General features: G+C 40.8%; 2 protein-coding genes across 2 annotated transcripts in view; both read right to left on the bottom strand.

The window, feature by feature from the left end:
- Window positions 1–190: 190 nt before the first annotated feature.
- ttc38 (tetratricopeptide repeat domain 38) lies at window positions 191–12,584 on the bottom strand. The gene is made up of 14 exons (XM_073471647.1): window positions 12,506–12,584; window positions 12,023–12,100; window positions 11,813–11,894; window positions 9,601–9,772; window positions 7,608–7,781; window positions 5,356–5,431; window positions 4,876–4,995; window positions 4,675–4,734; window positions 4,413–4,451; window positions 3,853–3,934; window positions 2,917–3,082; window positions 1,639–1,798; window positions 1,116–1,189; window positions 191–744 (listed from the first exon to the last, which is right to left on the bottom strand). Exons 1-14 carry the CDS (start codon window positions 12,533–12,535, stop codon window positions 657–659), a joined length of 1,401 nt encoding a protein of 466 aa, XP_073327748.1. The 5' UTR covers window positions 12,536–12,584; the 3' UTR covers window positions 191–656.
- A 922-nt stretch (window positions 12,585–13,506) lies between these two features.
- mical3a (microtubule associated monooxygenase, calponin and LIM domain containing 3a) overlaps window positions 13,507–19,524 on the bottom strand; it is a 71,730-nt gene continuing 65,712 nt past the window's right edge. Inside the window, exons 38-40 of the mRNA XM_073471496.1 lie at window positions 17,597–17,696; window positions 15,688–15,761; window positions 13,507–15,597 (exon numbers count right to left, since the gene is read on the bottom strand). Coding sequence (XP_073327597.1) covers window positions 15,413–15,597; window positions 15,688–15,761; window positions 17,597–17,696 — 359 coding nt within the window. The 3' untranslated portion in view covers window positions 13,507–15,412. The remainder of the gene's footprint in view (window positions 15,598–15,687; window positions 15,762–17,596; window positions 17,697–19,524) is intronic.

The following is a 19,524-nucleotide window of genomic DNA, read 5'->3' as shown; positions in this document are numbered from 1 at the left end:
GCCGACATGGGGGGAGAAGAGGGAAGAAAAGAACTTACAGTACTCCACTCGGCTCATCTGACATGTGCAAGGACATCTTTTTTACTGCTACTGTATCACTGCGAGGACATTTCTTATTCTCAATGTGCTGTTGCCTACGGGCATAAAAGTGTGGTGCACTTTATCGTGTTGCTTAAATAGTCATCACATACAAAGTGCAAAGTGTATATTTATTGGTTTTGAACATGGTTTTTGTATTGATCTTGAGATGCAGATTTTATTTATGAAAAGTATTTATATTTACATGTGATGTTTGCAAATAAAATTCAGAAGAAGAAAGTTGCACTTTTCAAGTTGCTATACTGTATATTGATTAGAGTTGTCAGCTTTGTTAGCTAATAGAATCAACACAAGCAATGCACGTGCTAATTATCATGCAAATTGGCAACCTGTGGTTAAAATTAGCTCATAACCTTGAAATTTGCTCACTTAAAAAGCTTAACAGGTCAGCAATCTAAAAGGGCACAGAGTGAGAGTGCTGTATAAACACTTTCCCAATCTCGACAACAGTGCCAAGTCCTTGCCAGCTGGCAAAGGAGGCTCCTCTAGCCAAACGCAGGCACATCAGATATTGGTGTTGCTTTGATGTTTTTTGCATTTGAACCTTGCAGTCGAGTCTAGGCGTGAAGAGCCAGGGCTCTCTTCATCAGACGATCCGTCATAGGGGAGTCTGGCCTCATGGCATCACGCTCCACCACAAGACATCTGCAGGTATTCAGCACAACACGAGAGAGAAAAAAAGACATGAACAAAGATTGAGAGATGAGGTGAAGCTGATCAATAATGTAAGTCTAACATGATGTATAGACAGGGAGTGTCGGTTACATAATGGGACCATACATTCATTCCGTTTGTACAAGGAAAGACGGCAACAAGAGACAACTCGAGTGGACAGCAGCCCCAACGGCAACTATATGGTATCATGATGAAATCCAGCACTTCAAATAGTGCAACATTTTTCTTTTTTGCTCCCATAATCTCTCAGCAGATTTTCACATAAAAACATGGATGGCCAACTCTGAAATTGGAAAAGACTGAAGCATTCTGTTTGGCCTGAAATTCCAGTTGTGCATTACCTTGCCAGTTTCTGGTGGTGGTTGTTCTCTGACTTCAAAGCTGCATGAATAAGCAGTTGATTGAAGACATCCCTCTGTAAACAACAGTGGACCAACCCATTAGTAAACACAGACCTGCTCCAACACTGTGTATAGGGTCTTTCGACCCTGTTGTGGTATATCGTATGTACACTGTTGCACCTTAGGGAACAAGTTTTCTGAACACAAAGAACATAGAATACATGGAGTCCATCAGCGTCCATCACAGAGATTCATTATTCATATAACGGCGCTCCACATTCCCACGTTATGCGGTATGTTTATGGCTTGAAAGCCTTCAGTGCTCATGCAGAGCGTTCTTCACCTCTGGCCTATTTCACAACAACAGGGATTTCTGTTTTACTCAAGAAAACATGGTACAGTACGATCAGAGATATCCAAAGAGAGTAAAGCCTCAAGCCTGCACGCATTTCAACAAGAGCACTCACTGCAGTTTGGTTTGGACTTGATTTTGTTTTATTATACCCCTTTTCTCGGACTTCACCTGTGCATCACTACCACCGATATCCACCATGCGGTAGCGTAAAGGGTACAGTAGCTCCACAGCTCCATTGTAGTTGCCCTTGTTGTACTCCATCATGGCCTGACACATTGGAACACCGACAGTCCCAGCCAGCTGATGTTGCTGATTGTCGCCTGGCTCTCTGTGAAGGAAAGGAGTGTTTTACAACAAAAGATAAGACATGTATAAGTACACCTAAAGGTTTAGAAACTAGAGCAGGGGAAGGGAAGTTTTTGTTGAGAAATGGCAAACATATCATATGATAATTTTTCATCTACTGTATTAAACACTGTTTAAAGCATGTGACAACAACATGTTTCATATGAGATAACGTTATTTAACATTTTTGAGAATTATTCCTTCTAGAAAACACACATCCAGTGTATTAAAAAAAAAATCTTTTACTCTGCTACTGTGATTTAAGAAAAACAGAAAACCACAGACCCCCATGTTGGCAGTTGAATAAAAGGAAAGCTGCGAATGACGCTAATATGTAATATCCTTTCATTAAAAAATAAAACAAACATCAACAGAAAAAGCTCTAGGTGGGTTTATTTATATCAGACTGACAAGTTGATTTTTAGCATTACTCCACAGAAATGTGAAAGGCATTAACACCCGAGCAGCCAAAGACTCCATACTGCTGTGAGGCTTTCTGGGATTATCTAATGCTTAAAGTCACTGCCTCTGACTGTAAGAGGAAGTATGTAAAATTACATTATGGCAAAATATGGATTATGTAAAACTGTGCAATCCTTCCAAACAGAAGTGACACGGTATACTCTATGTGAGTGATGGAATTAAATAAATGCAAAGCTCAGGCGCATCCTCAGGGCTTGCCTGATAATTCAAAGGAGAGCTGCGTTGAGCTTTCTTACTGTGTTTCCCGAAGGTGCATCATCCAAAACTCTTGTAACTTGCATTATATTATGTAACAGTGAAAAACATTAACATGGTTTTAAAATGCAGCTTTTCTGTGGGTTGTGTGCGGGACAAAGTGGAGAGCACAGGCTGTCCGTGGTCAGACACCACAAAACTCCAGAGACGCAGCAGCTGCTGGTGCATCTGCTAACAAGACCGGGGTCTCTCAGACGGACTACAGCTCTGAATTTTCTTTCTGACTGCATTCACTCTCCCTCTCGCCATCCTACGCTCTGCCTTGTTTCTGTCTCAGTTTTACATAAGGCCTGTGTTGCTCTTATGTAACGCTGACAGAGTGTCGAGGTGTGCAGTGAAGGGGAGAAATGGTGCAGAACTTACTTAGCCAATTCCTGGAGGCCCTCCAGCAGACGCTGAGAGGTCCTGCTCTCTTTAGCTCCCAGCGACACCATGAGGAAGTGGAGGTCATTAAACAAAGTCACGTGATCATCGGCGTGTGGCTGTATAACCTGGAGCAGCTCTCGCCAACGGTCCTTCACGCACACGTCTGACACATGCACCAACACAAACACAAATATTGCTTGAAGGCTGCAGGATGCAAAAAACATGTTTTTGAAATATCAGCAGGTCATTTAGCGTCTGTTTTTAGTCTGAACAGAGTAGAAAAAAATTGCTGAGAGGTTCTGCTAATTACACCAAACACAGCACTCACCTCATTAGCAGTTTCACTTAAGACCATACGATCTTAAATAATTTCAAATTAGAAGTTGGAGTAGCCCTTCAGCCCATTCGCAACACATAAACAAATGTTGCAGCACCGACATCAACAGGGTGCAAAATTATCTTTTTTGTCAGACAAATGACTAGTGAATGCTCAAATTTTACCAGGGATTCAATAGATTACCATTGTTCTTTTGGCTGGTGAGCATATTTTACCAGCATTTGGCTAGTGGCTAGCATAACCAGACCTATCTCCACATTGCTTTGCTGGAGAAGGTCTGGCTGCACCCATTTTATTTCTGGTATACAGCAAAAAAATGCTCTAGCCTGTTTCCATTTCTTTAAACCGATCAAAATCCAGCCCTGGGTGCTGCGACGGTGGCCCTGCAAAATAGTGTCGGGAAGGAACTAAGAATGATCTGGCTAATTTGAAAATTTCGCAAGCGCCATTTCAAGGATTTTTATCAAACTCCGACAAGCGGCAGCCAAGATATCATATGTGACAAACTGGAAACTCCTTCTATTCCTTTCCAAATTTTCTTAATGCAGACAGTGGTTCCACTGCCAATAATACTTTGGCACTGCCCCATATCTTACCCTCCATTTCAAGTCTGCAGAGCATTGAACTGGCATCTACCATGTCCAGCATGGATCCTGTGGCTTTACAACGTCTGAACACCTTAGGAAAAACAGGACAAACTTTCACTATTCACCTTGAAAACGGAAAGATTGAACAAGTAGCTGCCAGCACACAGACATTTTTCAGAGAAACACATTTTTAAAAAAGACACGTTTATCTCTTGCTGGACTTGAGAATTTCTGTTGTGTTCAAACTTATCTCAGTGGTAAGTAACACTATGAAATGTCCCTGAAAAGACACAGGACATAAAAGGACTTTACTTCAAATTTCTCTCTCCTATTTTTAGAGTGGATAAAAAAATTATCAGCTTTGGCAGTTGACAGTGAAATGTTTCTGCACATGGACTTGACCTCCATTTGCACACACTTGCCTTCTTCAATTACCACAGGCACAACACATTGCTTTTAGTCTGCATCCCCTGTGTATTGGAACATGGCATGGCTCTTGGAAGGAGTGAGTGCATATGTACTTGGACAGATATGCCATTAAAGTTTGGATGCAAACAACACAAACCAACCTGAGAGTCGAATATTTGCAGAGCAGCTTCGTATTGCCCCTGTGGAGGAGGAAGAGGTGAGAAAGATGAATTTGCATAACTTCAGAGTTGAGAAATAAGTGCGGTTGATAGATTGTGTTGCACAGAACGCAAATTAATCTGGGAATATAATCAACTCCAAACTCCACACAACCCTGGGGGAAGGATATCATAAATACAAGTTCCACAAACACTCCTATTGCCAACTATTCGCTTGACTGAGAAAACTCATTAGAATCTTTACCTTCTCGATGAAGTATAGAGCCCAGTGCCAATAGTTATGACTGGCCAGCATGTCAGATCCCTGGAATTACACAATACATATTTCAAAAATCTTTCCTAGGGCTATTTCAATATGTAATTTAATTCACTGGACAAACTGTACAAAACTGTACAAGGTTGCTGAGATGTGATTCATCACAGACACACTGCCTAAGGTTGTTACCTGCCAGTCTTTCTCTCTACTCTCCATGAACTTCAACCCTTTGTCCACCTCTGCTCTCATCTCATAAACATGGGCCACAGAGTGGACAGACCAAGCATCATCCGGAGTCAGAGCGAGGCCCTGCACAAGAGAATTCAACAGTTTGATGGGAGGAGAAGAAAAAAAATTGTTACACTAGAGCAAAATGACAACTCAAAAATAATGGCATGCTCAACTCTCAGTGGCTGTCTTTCATTTCATCTCTGATGTTCCTCAATCTTTTCTCAAGTGACCGTCGTGTCACAGCTACTTTGTATGCATTACACATTCAGCACAGAAGAGTCAGGCTGCTCAGGACTGAGAGAGCTGCTTATTATTGCTGTTCGACTGCAAATTACTTGGCAAACTGAAGCGACACAATCACACACACAGCCAGGGCAACCTGGCTACAATAATGACAGCAGAATTTAGACCAGACTACAATGGAGAAGAAAATCTCACCTCCATGGCTACTTTCTCAGCTTGGTCATAGAAGCGAGTCTCCAGGAGACCAAATGAATACAGTCCTTTCAGATAGCTGAGGGCACAAAAAAATCATTACAAAATACAGGGCAGAAAGAACTGCTACTCACCTATTGAATTTATCTGACATGATGAAAAGCAGACACTAGCTTTGTGAATGTGTTTAACTGAGCAATAACAACAACAGCTAAGGGCCACAGATGAGAATGATTTCTAGTGATCCCAATTTTCTTTTAAGAAGAGGCAACCTGATAGTTACATGAGTGTCAACTTTTGTGTGGCATCATGTTGATTACTGCCTTCACATTAATGTTTTGTGGGAATATGGGCTTTTATTTTCATTAAGGGAATGTTGTGACAGACGCGGGAATTGATCATTCTAAAATTAGAAATTCAGAAATGACTGTATTGATTTGGTGAGGTCTGATTCTCTGTGAGGAAGATGTGAGGAAGTTCGATGACAGTCGGCTGACAGTCCCCTCTCTTAGGTAACTTTAAAGGGTCATTATTCTGAGGAAGACATGATCAGTACTGGAATGTGTGACTGATTGAGCCAGCCTCGTCATGAGGTATGTAACCATTGTCCTGTTGTTCACTGATAGTATAAGTCAAGACGATCTGAATACTGTGGAAAACGCTATGTGTCTTCTCTCCATGCTGCATGTATGAAAGAGATCTGATTCAGAGGCTGTAATTCTTCAGCTTCTTCAACTCTCTGACTTTAACAAGGAAATTTCCTTTACACAGAATACTGAGGATTTGTCTCCGTTATACAGACATAGCTTGAAAACACTGTTGAGAAGCATGAATGTTACCATTAAATGTTAAAATATGTTTTTGTTAGATCTGATTCATATACTTTGACTATGTGTTGTTGAAGGATGTAAAGAAAACAATTTGCACAGGTTGTCACCCATAAAGGACATGCATGACTGCAGGGAGAAGGCAGAGGCCCTCCTCCTCCTGCAGGACAGATTCCAGCTAACCTGCCACGCTACAGCAGTAAACACCCCCATTAGCGTATACACTACCTGTGTTTGCATTTCTTTGTGTGACTTTGTTGACTTGCAGAGGTCAAACGATGGTGGGTTTTTAATAGCCAATAGCAACAGACTGGAGCAACTGGCCAATATCACCCCTGACACTGTCGGAAATTAACAATCTTTGACTAAATTAGAAACTGGACAACTGTTTACTTATCATCTAAGTCAAACTAATAAATATTTCTGTATCAGTGAACATCAAACTAAAATTAATATATGCCTAAATAAACCTACAGATCTCTGATGCAGCTACATCTCTGTGTGACTCCGGGCTACACAGCCATCGGCCATGATCAGAGCCAAGTTTTGGGGATACCAATAGTTTCCTATCAGTGCAGATTACCATTACCCCAATCGGTTTCTTGCATGCCTCTTTTTATATTTTTTATATGCCCAGGACTCAATTTGAAACTAATCCTGCTGGAGCAGGGTCTGCGACCTCCCAGATTAGGATCTGTTTGATAGGATCTGGCACCTTGTTTGTTACAATCAAAATCTGTAAATACATTTTGTGTAATATATGATGTTATCTATTCTGTTTTTCTGTCATTTCCCATTGAAGTTACTTGTAAGTCGCTTGCTTGCCTAGTTTAGATGCATTTTATATCTGATTTTAAGAGAGAGAGAGAGAGAGAGAGAGAGAGAGAGAGAGAGGTTAGGTTACACAGTGATGCCTGAAATGTTTCAGTGTTGTGCACGTCAAGCCAGCTATGCTGACATGTGGTTTAATGCTTCTTAGTGTCTAAATATTTTAATGCTCATGAATACATTTGTGAGGTGAAATGGTTAAAGGAGTATGGCTAAATTAGGATTTATGCGTGTGTATAGGTTCATAGTGCTGAAACAAATCAAGAGGAGATTGATAGACAGACAGACAGGCAGACAGAACATGTCATGTAGTTCAGTTTCTAAGCCTGCTGCTTCTCGTGGTTGTAAATAAATCTTTCGGTCTTAATTCCACTAATAGTCCCATTGTGTCTTTACATAAAACTGTATGCAGTACAAACTCCATTTACATTTCTAAATGAATTAACTGTGAATGAGCTCATCATGATGACACATTCACCTTATATATGATGCAGAAGTACTTTGAACTCCCATTACATCTAGCCAATAAACTCAAGTCAACAAGTTGTAACTTCCAAAGCTCCTGAATGCTTCTCTTGTAATGTGTGCTGTCTTCTGTACCTTGACAAAGGCACATGTGGTTTCCAGTAGGGCAGCACCCGGGCCACAGAATCCCTCATTGGGATTTGGGCTCCCATGTAGAAGTAGGCATCATGAGCAAACTTGAGAGCCAGCAAATCAGTGGGGTGATCGACCAGAATGTCTTCCCATACATCACTGGCCTTGGGAAAATTTCTGTGAGAGAAAACATGAGTCACTGTCGAAGACAAGCACGGCTCTGTGAAGGACAACAAAATGAGCATACCAGGAGAATAGCACAGACGTCAATATGTTTTGTGCCGAATGGAGGGAATTAGAGGCCCTTGAAAAACACAAGTATCCTTCATGAGAATATTGAGTTACAAAATGTCTTGTTAAATATCTCAGTATATCCTGCTAAACCACAGGGAATAAAACACTGCAGATAAAATGCAAATATGACTTGCTCGACTGACTGGAATTTGCACAAGAGTCTTTGGCACACAATGTAACAAATTAAATGCTGAGGATCTGAAGCATATGACTGCATCACATGAGGAGAGACAAAGAGGAACTGAATGAATGTTGCTTCATAGATAAAACACATTCTTGTAGCCTTTTCACAGGCAACCTATTTCCTCTGGCGTAGTGGTAAACAAAACTGATCTCTTCTCTGCTGGGAACTAATGTTGCCTGACTGCACTGTAGCACTTGCTACAAAACATGTTACATTAAATCAATGGAAATGTCTCTTTGTTGGTGAGATTATTTACCAGTTTGACATAAGGGGTGAAAACTCAATTGCACACATCTTTTATAAAGAGCGATCTGGCCCTTGTTGTTTGACCTTGCCATAAAACCCCCTTACAGTAACGCTACAACCCCCTCATCAAAGGTATAGTCAGGAATGGACACAAACTCAAATTATTGCTGGACATTAGCGACGGAGACATGACTGATTAAAATGAGGGTGCTGGGATATTGTGTTTGAAGTTGTGCAATCACTGAGTGGATGATGTAACTGGTGCTCACCATGGCAGCAGATGGTGGCATGTAAAGATAGTTTAATCTCAATCCTACCGCCATCAGTTCAATGTCAGCAGTGCAATTACATTTTTGACAGTTCATGTCAAGGATTACACCACTTAGAGTTAACAAAGACAGCAAGACCTCCTCCTCTTTTCAAAAAGCTGTCTCCTCTGTCCGCCTACACTAGCGTAAAGCTTAAGCAATTGTAAGGTATAAAACAAAATGTGCATCTGTGTTTAAAATGATTTAGATTTTCTTATTTAGTTTTGACTTGTTTCCAACTAGTATACTGTACTTAAATAAAAATTATATTTTCTGATATGAGCATCTTTTCCTTTCCATTTTTTCATAAGTTCATTTCCCACCACCTACATTTAAGAACATCTGGTTTGACTGACAGACATATTCCCTGTCCTGTCAATTGTATGATGGAAGAAAGTGATATCTTGTTTAGCTTAACTTTAACTTTTGACTGACAGCAATCCAAAGAAGTATGTGCTTATTTATTTTAAACTGATCCCTCTTTACGACCTACATAAGCAAACAAGAGGTGATGGTGCTCATAACACTTTTGTCCACAGGGGCCAGCAGAATCAACTAAAAACTCAAGTTCTTTGTAGATGTTAAAGTAAGTCTGTAATTAGTTTCTAGATACTAGAAGATACTATATAGTAGTAGTAGTAGTACAGTATATTTGGAAACAGTATATTTATAGTTTATTTGTACATTATTCCACTGATTACTTCATATATTTTGCCTATGAGAGGGAACTATTGCACTGCATGCCTTTAAAAAAAATGGAGGTTATATGTACAGGGCAGAGTTCTAGACATTTCTTTCAAAGCCCCAATGTAGCAGAATAAATCAATGTTTCCTGGGATCCCCTATTACTTATTATAACTTCAAAGAAAACTTCTGGAAACCACTGGCTCCTATAGGACTATATTGTTATTTATATATTCTGTTTTGACTGCACTTCCTGTAGCAACCCGTCTCTATATCTTACCCACGTGAGAAGTGCTCCATAGCCTTGACATGGAGCCTCTCTCTAGGCGTGATGTTCTGGCTGTTGGCCAGCTCTACTGTCCGCCTCACAGCGCTGGCCAGACGTTCATTCAGACGGGGTGAGGTCGCCGTTCCAAGCAGCTCCAAGCCCGTACTGATCACATGGCCCATAACTACACGGAAAACAGAAGACACTAGTCTTTTCTTCTGCACTTTCTTAGTGCAGCTTAACAGTTTACATGAAAAATCACATGCTCAGGTACAAGTTTTCCTTTAGTGTTAAGCCAGATATGTGGTCTAGGTATGTGTGTTTAGGTAACTGCCTTTACTGTTTAAACAAGGCTTTTCAATTTCTGTTTACGTCTAATAAGGTATGAAGTCACCATTAAAGGTTTTCATCCCTGCTGTGTGCCCTCAGGACACATGAGGCCGCCTGCTGGTAATTCACTGTATATTTTAACTTCAAACTTGATGTTACTCCAGTCATTAATTACCCTTTAATGAAACTATGTTACAAAGTTTTTACTCAATCTGAATTTTGGTTGACAACTTTGTTTTTCATTAGAGACTTTGAGATCTTAAACGAAGACATCAGCAAATATAAGTGTGTTTTATTTGTATATTCAGATTTGGATGAATCTATTGCTTATGATTCATGATAGCAATATAATTCATCTCAAACCAGAAGACCTCAATTTGTTTTCATTATGCAACCACAACACAGACAACATTTGAATGGTCTGATCCTGTATTTTCAGCAGGTAAAGTCAAAAGCAGCTTGCAGGTTCCCAGGAGCATCAGTAAGTGTTGAACCTGCACAACACAAGCTTGATTCATTTGCATGAACAGCAGCCAAACATTTCAAACACTTGATGAGAGCTTCAACTGAACACATCGTGATAAACAGCAGCATCTAAAACATCAATTACAACTCATACAGGTACTGATCAACCTCTGCTTCATGAACTTAGGTCAGTACTTCTGGTTAATAAGTGACAGCATGGGAAGTCACTGCTAAATATCAAAGATCATTTTAGACACACAGCAGACATTTTCACCTGTGGTTACATGTGATTAATAACACCCAATTACACACATTATACCTGCACTAGAAGTGTACAACATTGCCCAAAATAACACCACAAGATTTCAGGGTATTTCTGCAATATTGATATTCTTGAAAATGTTTCGGGTTCAGACCTCACAATGGCTGTTAAGCTTGCCTCACAGGGTTTTCTGGCTCTCTTTGTACTCAGCCAGATGCCTCTGCTTGAGGACGTGACTTAACGTTTCTGTATTGTTACCGTCTCCTTGCATTTCTTACATATGACTGTGGTTTGTTTTACATGAAATCGTCTGTCAGCAATCCACCTCCACTGACTTTTGCTCTAAGCCATGCTTGTTGTTGTTACATAGACCCCTAATGTGCACCTATTGTATGTTTAATAACATAAATGTCTGTCGTTACAAAGGTCCATCCGGAAGTGTCTGTGTTTAGCAGAGGCGCCATCTCTTCTTTTTGCAAGTCATGGTCTCTTCTACATATGAGATTAGATTACTCAGTATATTCAGACTCCAAAGCATGAGAGATGACAAGAAAGCTTTTATAACCACTGCTCCCTCTATGTGTGAAATTCATTTCACGTAAAATGTGTTTTTGAATTTTCATGGTTGACTGACACTGGGTCTTTAACCTTCTCTGTCAGGGGGTTTTAGACTCTGACTGAAGATAGTTGTTAAAGAAAGATTATTTGTTGAGCAAATGTAACCACCACTGCTGTGTGGTGCCTATTTTCAGGAAGGTTTTGTAAAACAAATAGAGTCATTCTTGAGACAATGGAGACTAATGAGAGTGTTTATTTATTCATCAAAACAAAGGCTGACCTGAAAGTACAATTTTTATTCATCAACCAAGAACAAAAAGGACTTTGAGTAAATGACCTCTCCAATGTTTATTTAAAGTATAGAGAGCCACAGTCATTTCTTAATGAGGTTATTTTTGCAGTGGATAAATTTAGTGCTGTAACCTTCATCCCTTTCTTATTTATGATTACTTTTGCCTCCTTTTAACTCTGCAGCTGCATCCTAGTCGTGTCTACTTTTACACTTTCCATGTCTAGTCAGGACTTGCCTGGTCAAGTGAAATGAATACATAAATAACATAAAATAAAACATCAATTTAATGAATAAGGCTTGACCACATATCTACTTACCAAAGTTAGGGTCAGCTGCCTGGATAGCAGACATGCATCCTTCAAATCCTCCCAAGGTGTCATCATTACGCCATGTCACATACTGCAAAGTAACTACATGTTAATTGCAGTTTTGACTAATGCGCATACAGCAGTCTGCAGACAACATCAACCTGTATGCATGGGATGGAGGGTAAGTCATGTACAGTATAAAGGTGTTGTGTAGGCTACCTGAGTGAGTATGGCGTCATACAGCTTGCAAGCCTCATTGCTGGTGGTGGACAGGGGGAGACCCTCTGCCCTCCACGCCTGAAACAGTAACAGATGCACGCAGATATAAATGTGTGCCCCGCAATAGAGCACTTTTCCTGCCCTTCAAGTAAAATGTGAAAACTGCACACGTAGCTTCTAGGTTGTTTTTTTTGCTAGGTTTTTAATGTTGCTAATACAAAAGACACAGATATGACATGCGTGTAGAGAAAGGAGCAAATTCACGTGTGCCTGCAACACGACCAACTTAGCTATTTTCTGTTGACTCCCACACCGCCATATTTTCACTCCAACAATAGTTTACTGTCACTTCTCGTCATCTGTAGTTACTTATCACTACTCTCACACCAAACAAACAAACAAACAAACGAACACCAAAGTGTCGCTTCTTCGTCTCTCTGCAGAAATGAGGAAGCCACTTCTTCCTAAAGCCTCGTCACCAACCTGGCAGTCCCTGAAACTTGAAGTAAGCATGTTTAGGTTAAGGTTTGACCTCCTCACAGACGTTCTGCCTCGAGCTGCAGCAGCGGCTGATTTAATAAATACACACCGGATGTTAGCTGGGACTGGATTGATTTCAAAATAAGTGCATGAAAAACGAAACGTGTACATTTTGTATCAAAGGTGATGCTTCCACGCGCTTGTGTCATGTGCACATTGTTTTTAAATGGGAGTGAGGTGTATGGACGATATTATTCAGCATTATGACCAGTTTTATATTTGTTGTTGTTTTTAGCCTTTCAAAGTTAAAGGAGTATTACCACTGATTTTAAGCGATAGTTTATTTGTCCTGAGGGGGACAAGAGAAGACAGCAGTCCTCAGTGTCTCTGCAGGGAGAAAATTACCCCCCAGCCTAGGCTTCATCATTTTGAATCAGAAGACGTGTGTACAAGGCAGATGTGATCTAACAGAAGGTTGCCATCAGCTGCATTGTGGGAATTGTAGGAATCCATGCTTTTAATGCTTGGGGCTCAAAGGCTTGCCTTCCTCTGCTTATTTATTAACTAAATTGAATTGTAACACTAAAGCCCTGGACTACTTACATTTGTCTTCGCCCCATTACACAGCCCACTTAACTTTGTTCCATATGTAGTTTAGGATTTATCAAGTATTTATCAAAAATGTGAATTCTATTAAGTATGCACGCTATTACGTTTCTAAACCACTGTAGCCTGACCGCATTATATAACCCACTTACACACATTTGGGTTTAAAGTAAATCTACTTGTAAAGTATTTCAGGTTCACTGTGGAAAGAGATTTTATGTTATTAATGTTAATTAAGACAGAGCTAATGGCAGTGGAGAGAAAGGGTAGGAGCTCTGGTCAACTAGGGCGACTCAGCCAAAAATCACATCCGTTTTAGCTGAAAGTTGTGGTTCATAGTAGTAAGTTAAAACATTTTTAATGACCATTTTTAAAAGTGAGATTTTAGTGGACAAACATTTAAAAGAACAACTGCATTGTTTTATTGCCGATTTCAGCATACATCCAACACCCCTATGCATTTTAGCTACATGAAGCATTTACAATACAAGTCATGTGTCGACACAACGGTTTAAAAATTAGGATTCATTTTCTTTACATATAATACAGTTTGCACACATGTTAATAAATATCAATACAATCATGTCAAAACTTATCACACACCATCTAAAACAACGACCCTTAAAATTATGTAACTTTTTTTTGTATTCACAGCTCATACCAAGTCATAAATATAGCCTCTAGTGTTTCTGTAAAACAGTGACCACATGGGTTTGTACAGTTGTCAGAAAGGCTGATAGATATGACTGCCCACGAGATAAACCACAATGTTCCTGTAAGATGCAAATTGCTCATAAAGCACTTTGCATTTCTCCAGCACCCCGTTTAAAATTATCTATTTGTTTGCATGGGGACCTGCGGTATAAAAGTATCTGAAAGAAAAAGAAGAAAAAAAAAAAAGACAGGTAAAAATCTTCCAGTGGGATACACGGATGTTACTGCTTCAGAAGCAACTCAGAAAAACAAAATATAACATAAGTAGAGAGACTGAAAATGAAAAAAGGCATCTTGTTCAAGGGTAAAGTGTTAACACTGCCATGTGTAAGTGTTGTGTAGTGTGTACGTTCTTGTGGTGTACCCCTCAAATATTGCAGCATATCTGCCAACAGAGTCCTGTGGCACAAAAATGAGTCGTGTGAGCTACGCTGTTCTCCCATTAACGACAGTTACATCCCAATGTTAACATATGTGGTAGGAAAATTATCTGAACTTGAGGAGACAGTTCCCTCCAACAGTTGGTTTACTTCGCTACCGTTTAACACAGTAGGAAACACGAACATCCGATATTGAACACGGGCAAGTACTTGTAAACGTTAACTGTCAGTGTGATATACAGTGAATGGCATGTCACGGAGAGGCCAGTCATTATCGAGGCTTAATTGTTCATATGTAGCATAAGTCTGTATTCTACGTCCTAGCTATCAAAAACAAGGTTAAGTTCTTCTATTTGCCTGCAGCCTTCATTCCTGACATGCAATGGCTTATGGGTGCATGGGAGTTATGCACAAGTGCAAGATAATGAGATTCTGGGCACTCTCCTGTGAATGCAAAACAAACAAAAACATTTATCCGTTAAAAGCAAACAAAGGTAATAAATACATTTAAAAAACAAAACATGGCCATATTTAATGGATTCTTAGTGTTGACTCACTAAACACTGTGAGGGGAAAAAGCAGACGAAATTAGCCTTTCATGGTGTCTTTGTGGTTCATTAGGATGCAGAGTCAGTCAGTTTGTCACTGGACAAAAAAGGCAGCTTCAGCAGAGGATGTCCTTTCTACAGTCAGACTGAAAGGAGAAACTCAGATTGAGGCTGAAGACATCGGTCCAGCGTTTGAACACACCTCTGTAGCAGTCCTTTTTCGGGAAAAAGAGAGGAGCCTTCATCTGCTGAAAAGTGGGACTTGTTCTACACAACTATACACAAAAAACACAATTCTTTACAATTCCTTTACATCAGCAGGACCAAACTGCATTCTTCCCTTTAAACAATCGAGAACGATACATGTCTTTAAAACATTCTCCCAAAGGTCCCCGCCCTCCTCATGTCTGAGAGGATCCACTTCAAGGCTGGGATGATAAAGCTGTGAATGTACTCGCCTCTCCACCCACAGAGAGAGAGCAAGCAAAACTGCAAAGTGATTAACCAGGACTGCCTTTGGGCAGAGGATATGTAAACGTAGCAGACTGCTGCAATGTCAGAGGCAGTCGTAGTGTTTGTGTGTGTTGGGGAGGGGGGTCTTTACACATTCACTGCTGCAGGTGTTCAGCAGACTATTCTGATCGGATCGAGAGTCAACTCTTTCAAGCCCAGTTGAGGTTGAAGCCTTTGGAGAGCATGACAGCCTCCAGGTCCTTGTCCTCCTCCTTCTCACGAAGCCGCTGCTCGTCCAGGAGGGCCACCAGGGCGTCGCGCTGCTCCACCACCTCCAACATCTCGTTCAGGATCTGCTTCTCCTGAGCAAGCTCCTTCTCCGTCTTCAGGTGGTCTGACGGAGGCACGGGAGAACAAGGAGTTAAAGACATTACACAGATGAAAGCATTGAGAGCTGAAGTGCCTGCAACGCTCCTGCACTCACCTTCGACGGCCATCCGCTCCCTGAGTTCCTGCTGCAGTCGGCTCTGCCGGTCCTCCAGCTCCAGCTCTCGGGCACTTGGGGACAGAGAGAAAAAAAAAAGAAAGTGTGTTTCACTGACGAATTATAGCTCGCAACTTTTATGGTTTTTGGCTGTATCTTTATTTATCCAAGCAGAATATCCTTTGAAATATTAGTTGTTGAAAAAAGATGAAGAGTTAATGTAATTGCTTTTAGAAACTGATAATAAGAGAAGAATGGATCATTTAATGACTTGTCAAGATGTAATAAAGTTGTTTGTTGCTCTGGATTGCCAATATAATCACATATCATATCATATTACTACAGTGAAAAATGATTCTGACTTCATGGAAGCTAGAAGCCATTTTGAACTCTTGCTGCGAATATTAATAATAATCATTAAGATAAAGAGGTAATTAGTCAGTATTATTTTATCATCTGTTATTGATTATAATTGCCTTGTACTTAATTGATGAAATATTATTGCATCCTCGGACAGTTTATCACAGGTATTACAGGTTGCGTTACATTTTTAATCAGGCTAACACAGAGGCTCTGGGGTCGTTAAGAGCTCTGAGCGAAATATCTCAACGACTACTGCAGACAATCATGATCCCTGGAATCAGTCCTCATGGCTTTGGTGATCACTTGATACATCCCCGCAGCACCACTGCCAGGTCACATGTTGGACTTGAACAAGAACTGTGTTCCCAGAAGGTTACAGGGAGGGGCTATTGACTCTGGCAGAGGATTTAGCGATGGTACTTCTGAGATTTTAATCACAATTTCAAAAGTTAACCTTCTGAGAAATCCATCTGCTGATCCTGAAGTCTGTCCAGGAAGCAGTCTTACAATAGATCTGCATGAGCCTTGTACACTATATTCATGCTTTACTATGTAACACAAATGCACATCAGAACAGGTATTTTCCTGTTTGACAGGTCAAAAGCTGTGAAGACTGCTGTGCTTGTACTTTCACAGTTTATTAAGTACATAACACAATGCATGACAGCAATATTAATCACTACTGTACAAAAAGCCTCCTTTTCATCCTGTCTCTACCTGTTAGTCATTATTCATAACATGCAGACAATCTGCACTCTAATTATACTCATAATGCTCATGATCAGTCATTTCTTTGTGAGCTCTCTGAGACACCAAAGAACACAAGTATACACATCAGAAGCATTAAAGTGCTGCAGAGACATCTGTCATTCACAACAAAGTCCCACACAGTTTCACACAAAATCAGGCAACGCGTGCACCTTCCCACAGGATTGTTTTAGAATGTTACTATAATGACACAATCAGAAATTAAAAGTTTTATTTTTCTGATTCAGTTCTTTGTAGCTCGCTCAATCACTGCTGTTCTGTCTCTCCTGTTGATGTGGGGAATGGGGGGCAACTTTAAATAGGGTTTTTGCAAACAACAACAAATCCTGCATAGCACGCCTATAGATTAAATTAATAACATTTAAAAAGAATCACCTTCCATCTTCTGAGCTAACACTTTGGTCACTGTTCATGCTTTCACTGTCAGCGGACTCGCTCTTTAAGATAATCTGAGCACTAAGCTCAAAGCAAAGCTGAGCTGCAACTAAAACTGAGCCTGACAGAGTGCAGCTGAAGGTGATGAATGTTAATCTCGAGAAAGTACAGCTTGGTGTGACTATAGATGAATGGTCTTCGTTTAAAAGACATTTTTACGACATTTTGAAAAGTTATAAATATAATTTAATACACCGGATCTACATGAGAATTTAAAACAACACAAAAAGATTTCTGAATAGCTTAGAGAGGACCATTTTCTGGAAGTGAAGCAGCACCTGTGACAAATCATTTCATCACTTAGCTCATCCATCTCAACACTCATGTCATGTACTGTACTTACAATATCATGAGTTCTGACTCATAGCGGACCAAGGCGTTTTTCTCCTGCACCAGCTTGAACCACTCTTGCATTAGCTTGGGATCGTCCTTCTTGCCCATGCCTGAAGGAAAAGGAGGAAGCAAACAGTGTGAGTAAGACACCAGATGGCTGGGAGACGACACTGGTGTCACACAGACAAGGACTGACACAGGCAATGCAATGACGGCCAAGCCAGGATGTCCTCGCTGAGGGGTGGTGAGGTGGAAGGATGGACTCGACACCGACGAGCTCAATCACGCGTCATACTTAAAGATGACGCACAGAAGATGGCGTGGAGCTACAGGTTTTTTCAACTTTGGCAAGTGCATACGCACGCACACAGACACACACGCAACCCAAACACACACGCAAACATACATGTTGTCGCAAAGTTGAGTTTGTGTTACCCAGTTTGGACTTTGTGTCGGACGTAGGCCTCCTATCAGTTGTTTTTTAATTCACGGTGGGTAGGTAGTGAGAAAAACAACACAAACACACCAATCAGCAGCTAAGACATTACAGAGACGTTAACCCAAGGACCTATTGAAGTTCTTCATCCTCCCCTGTCCACATATTGACGCACCAACAGAAATATGCTGAGCGGTTTGGCAAGACTTATTACACTTAAAATATTCAATTACAAGGTCAAATGTTTATGGGATGACTTCATCATTGAGACCAATAGCGAAGTTCACATTCCTCAATCCAGTCTGCCCCAGTGTAAAGCATGTGCGGGTGCTTCTGGCATCATGCGTTGCAGTTGTGCAGTTTTCATAATCAGCACAATCAGTCTGAGCCCAGAACAACTCGCACTTGTAGTCGCACTGTACGCAGAGGAGACCAGTCTACGAGGCATGCTTAGAAAGGTCTGCTGCTGCTGGGGCGATGCATCCTTTTCATTTATCTGACTGCAGCAGGTGGAGCCAAGCGCTTTCAATGAGACACCTGAAGGCAAACCTCAATGCAGCGTGACACACTTAGCTGGGGAAGAGGAGGCTCTTGCAAAACGAAAAGGAAAAACACCGTACACACATAAACCGCATGGCTGTGTTCTCGGGGGCTGGTTTTCGCTAATTAACAGAAAAGGGACGGAGAGGCAGAGCTGGAGGAGAGCTGCGCACACTGGAAAGGAATACAACATGTTGAGACAAAGGAGGAATTATACAAGAAGGGCTGATTTCCCAAACCTATCCTACGTATAGCTGTTTTTCTTCTCTTCTTACACTCTTTAAACCGTTTCCACCGCCACCAACCCTCAGCCCAAGGCTCCGAACACAAAAGAGAGAAGAGGCACTGGTACAAGGCAGAAACAGCAATAAAGGAACAAGAAAACCAGATCGCACACGAACACAAAAGCATGTGTCTTCAAATGAATTAGATGCTCAGGCAAAAATCTTCACCGACAGGTGTTAGGTACAGGAACAAACCAGATGATCCATTCATTTTTTAAGACCTGTTTTGAGTGAGAGTTGAATATTTATAACAAATCATCACACCATGCAAGTTTCTCACTCCTTAAAACTCAAACTCACCCGCGAGCTAGCCACGTGCCAGGTGTTCACCGCTCACTTTTATTATCATTTTATGATTACATGACACTTTTGACTACGAGAGGCAGAATTCCTAAAGACGGCTGCAAGAATGGATACCGCAACAGACTGCGCAGCTTTGATATTCATTTTGGATAAACAGAAAACAGAACGCATGCTGTAGATTAAAGACACAATCCAGCAGAGTAGTTTCCCCTTTGACCAAATCCCGCTACTTAGAATAATAAGGAAAAAGATCGCCGCCTCCATTTTCTGAAACAGTATGATTGAGAGAATATTACAACTGCATTACTTCTACAGCATACAGTGTTATATTAGTACATATTCTGCTGCTTTCACTGGAGCCCACTCGAAGCCTTG

The sequence above is a fragment of the Pagrus major genome, chromosome 8 (assembly GCF_040436345.1).
Source record: "Pagrus major chromosome 8, Pma_NU_1.0".
NCBI lineage: Eukaryota > Metazoa > Chordata > Actinopteri > Spariformes > Sparidae > Pagrus > Pagrus major.
Note: the sequence above shows the minus strand (reverse complement) of the source record. Positions and strands in the feature narration are given on the sequence as shown.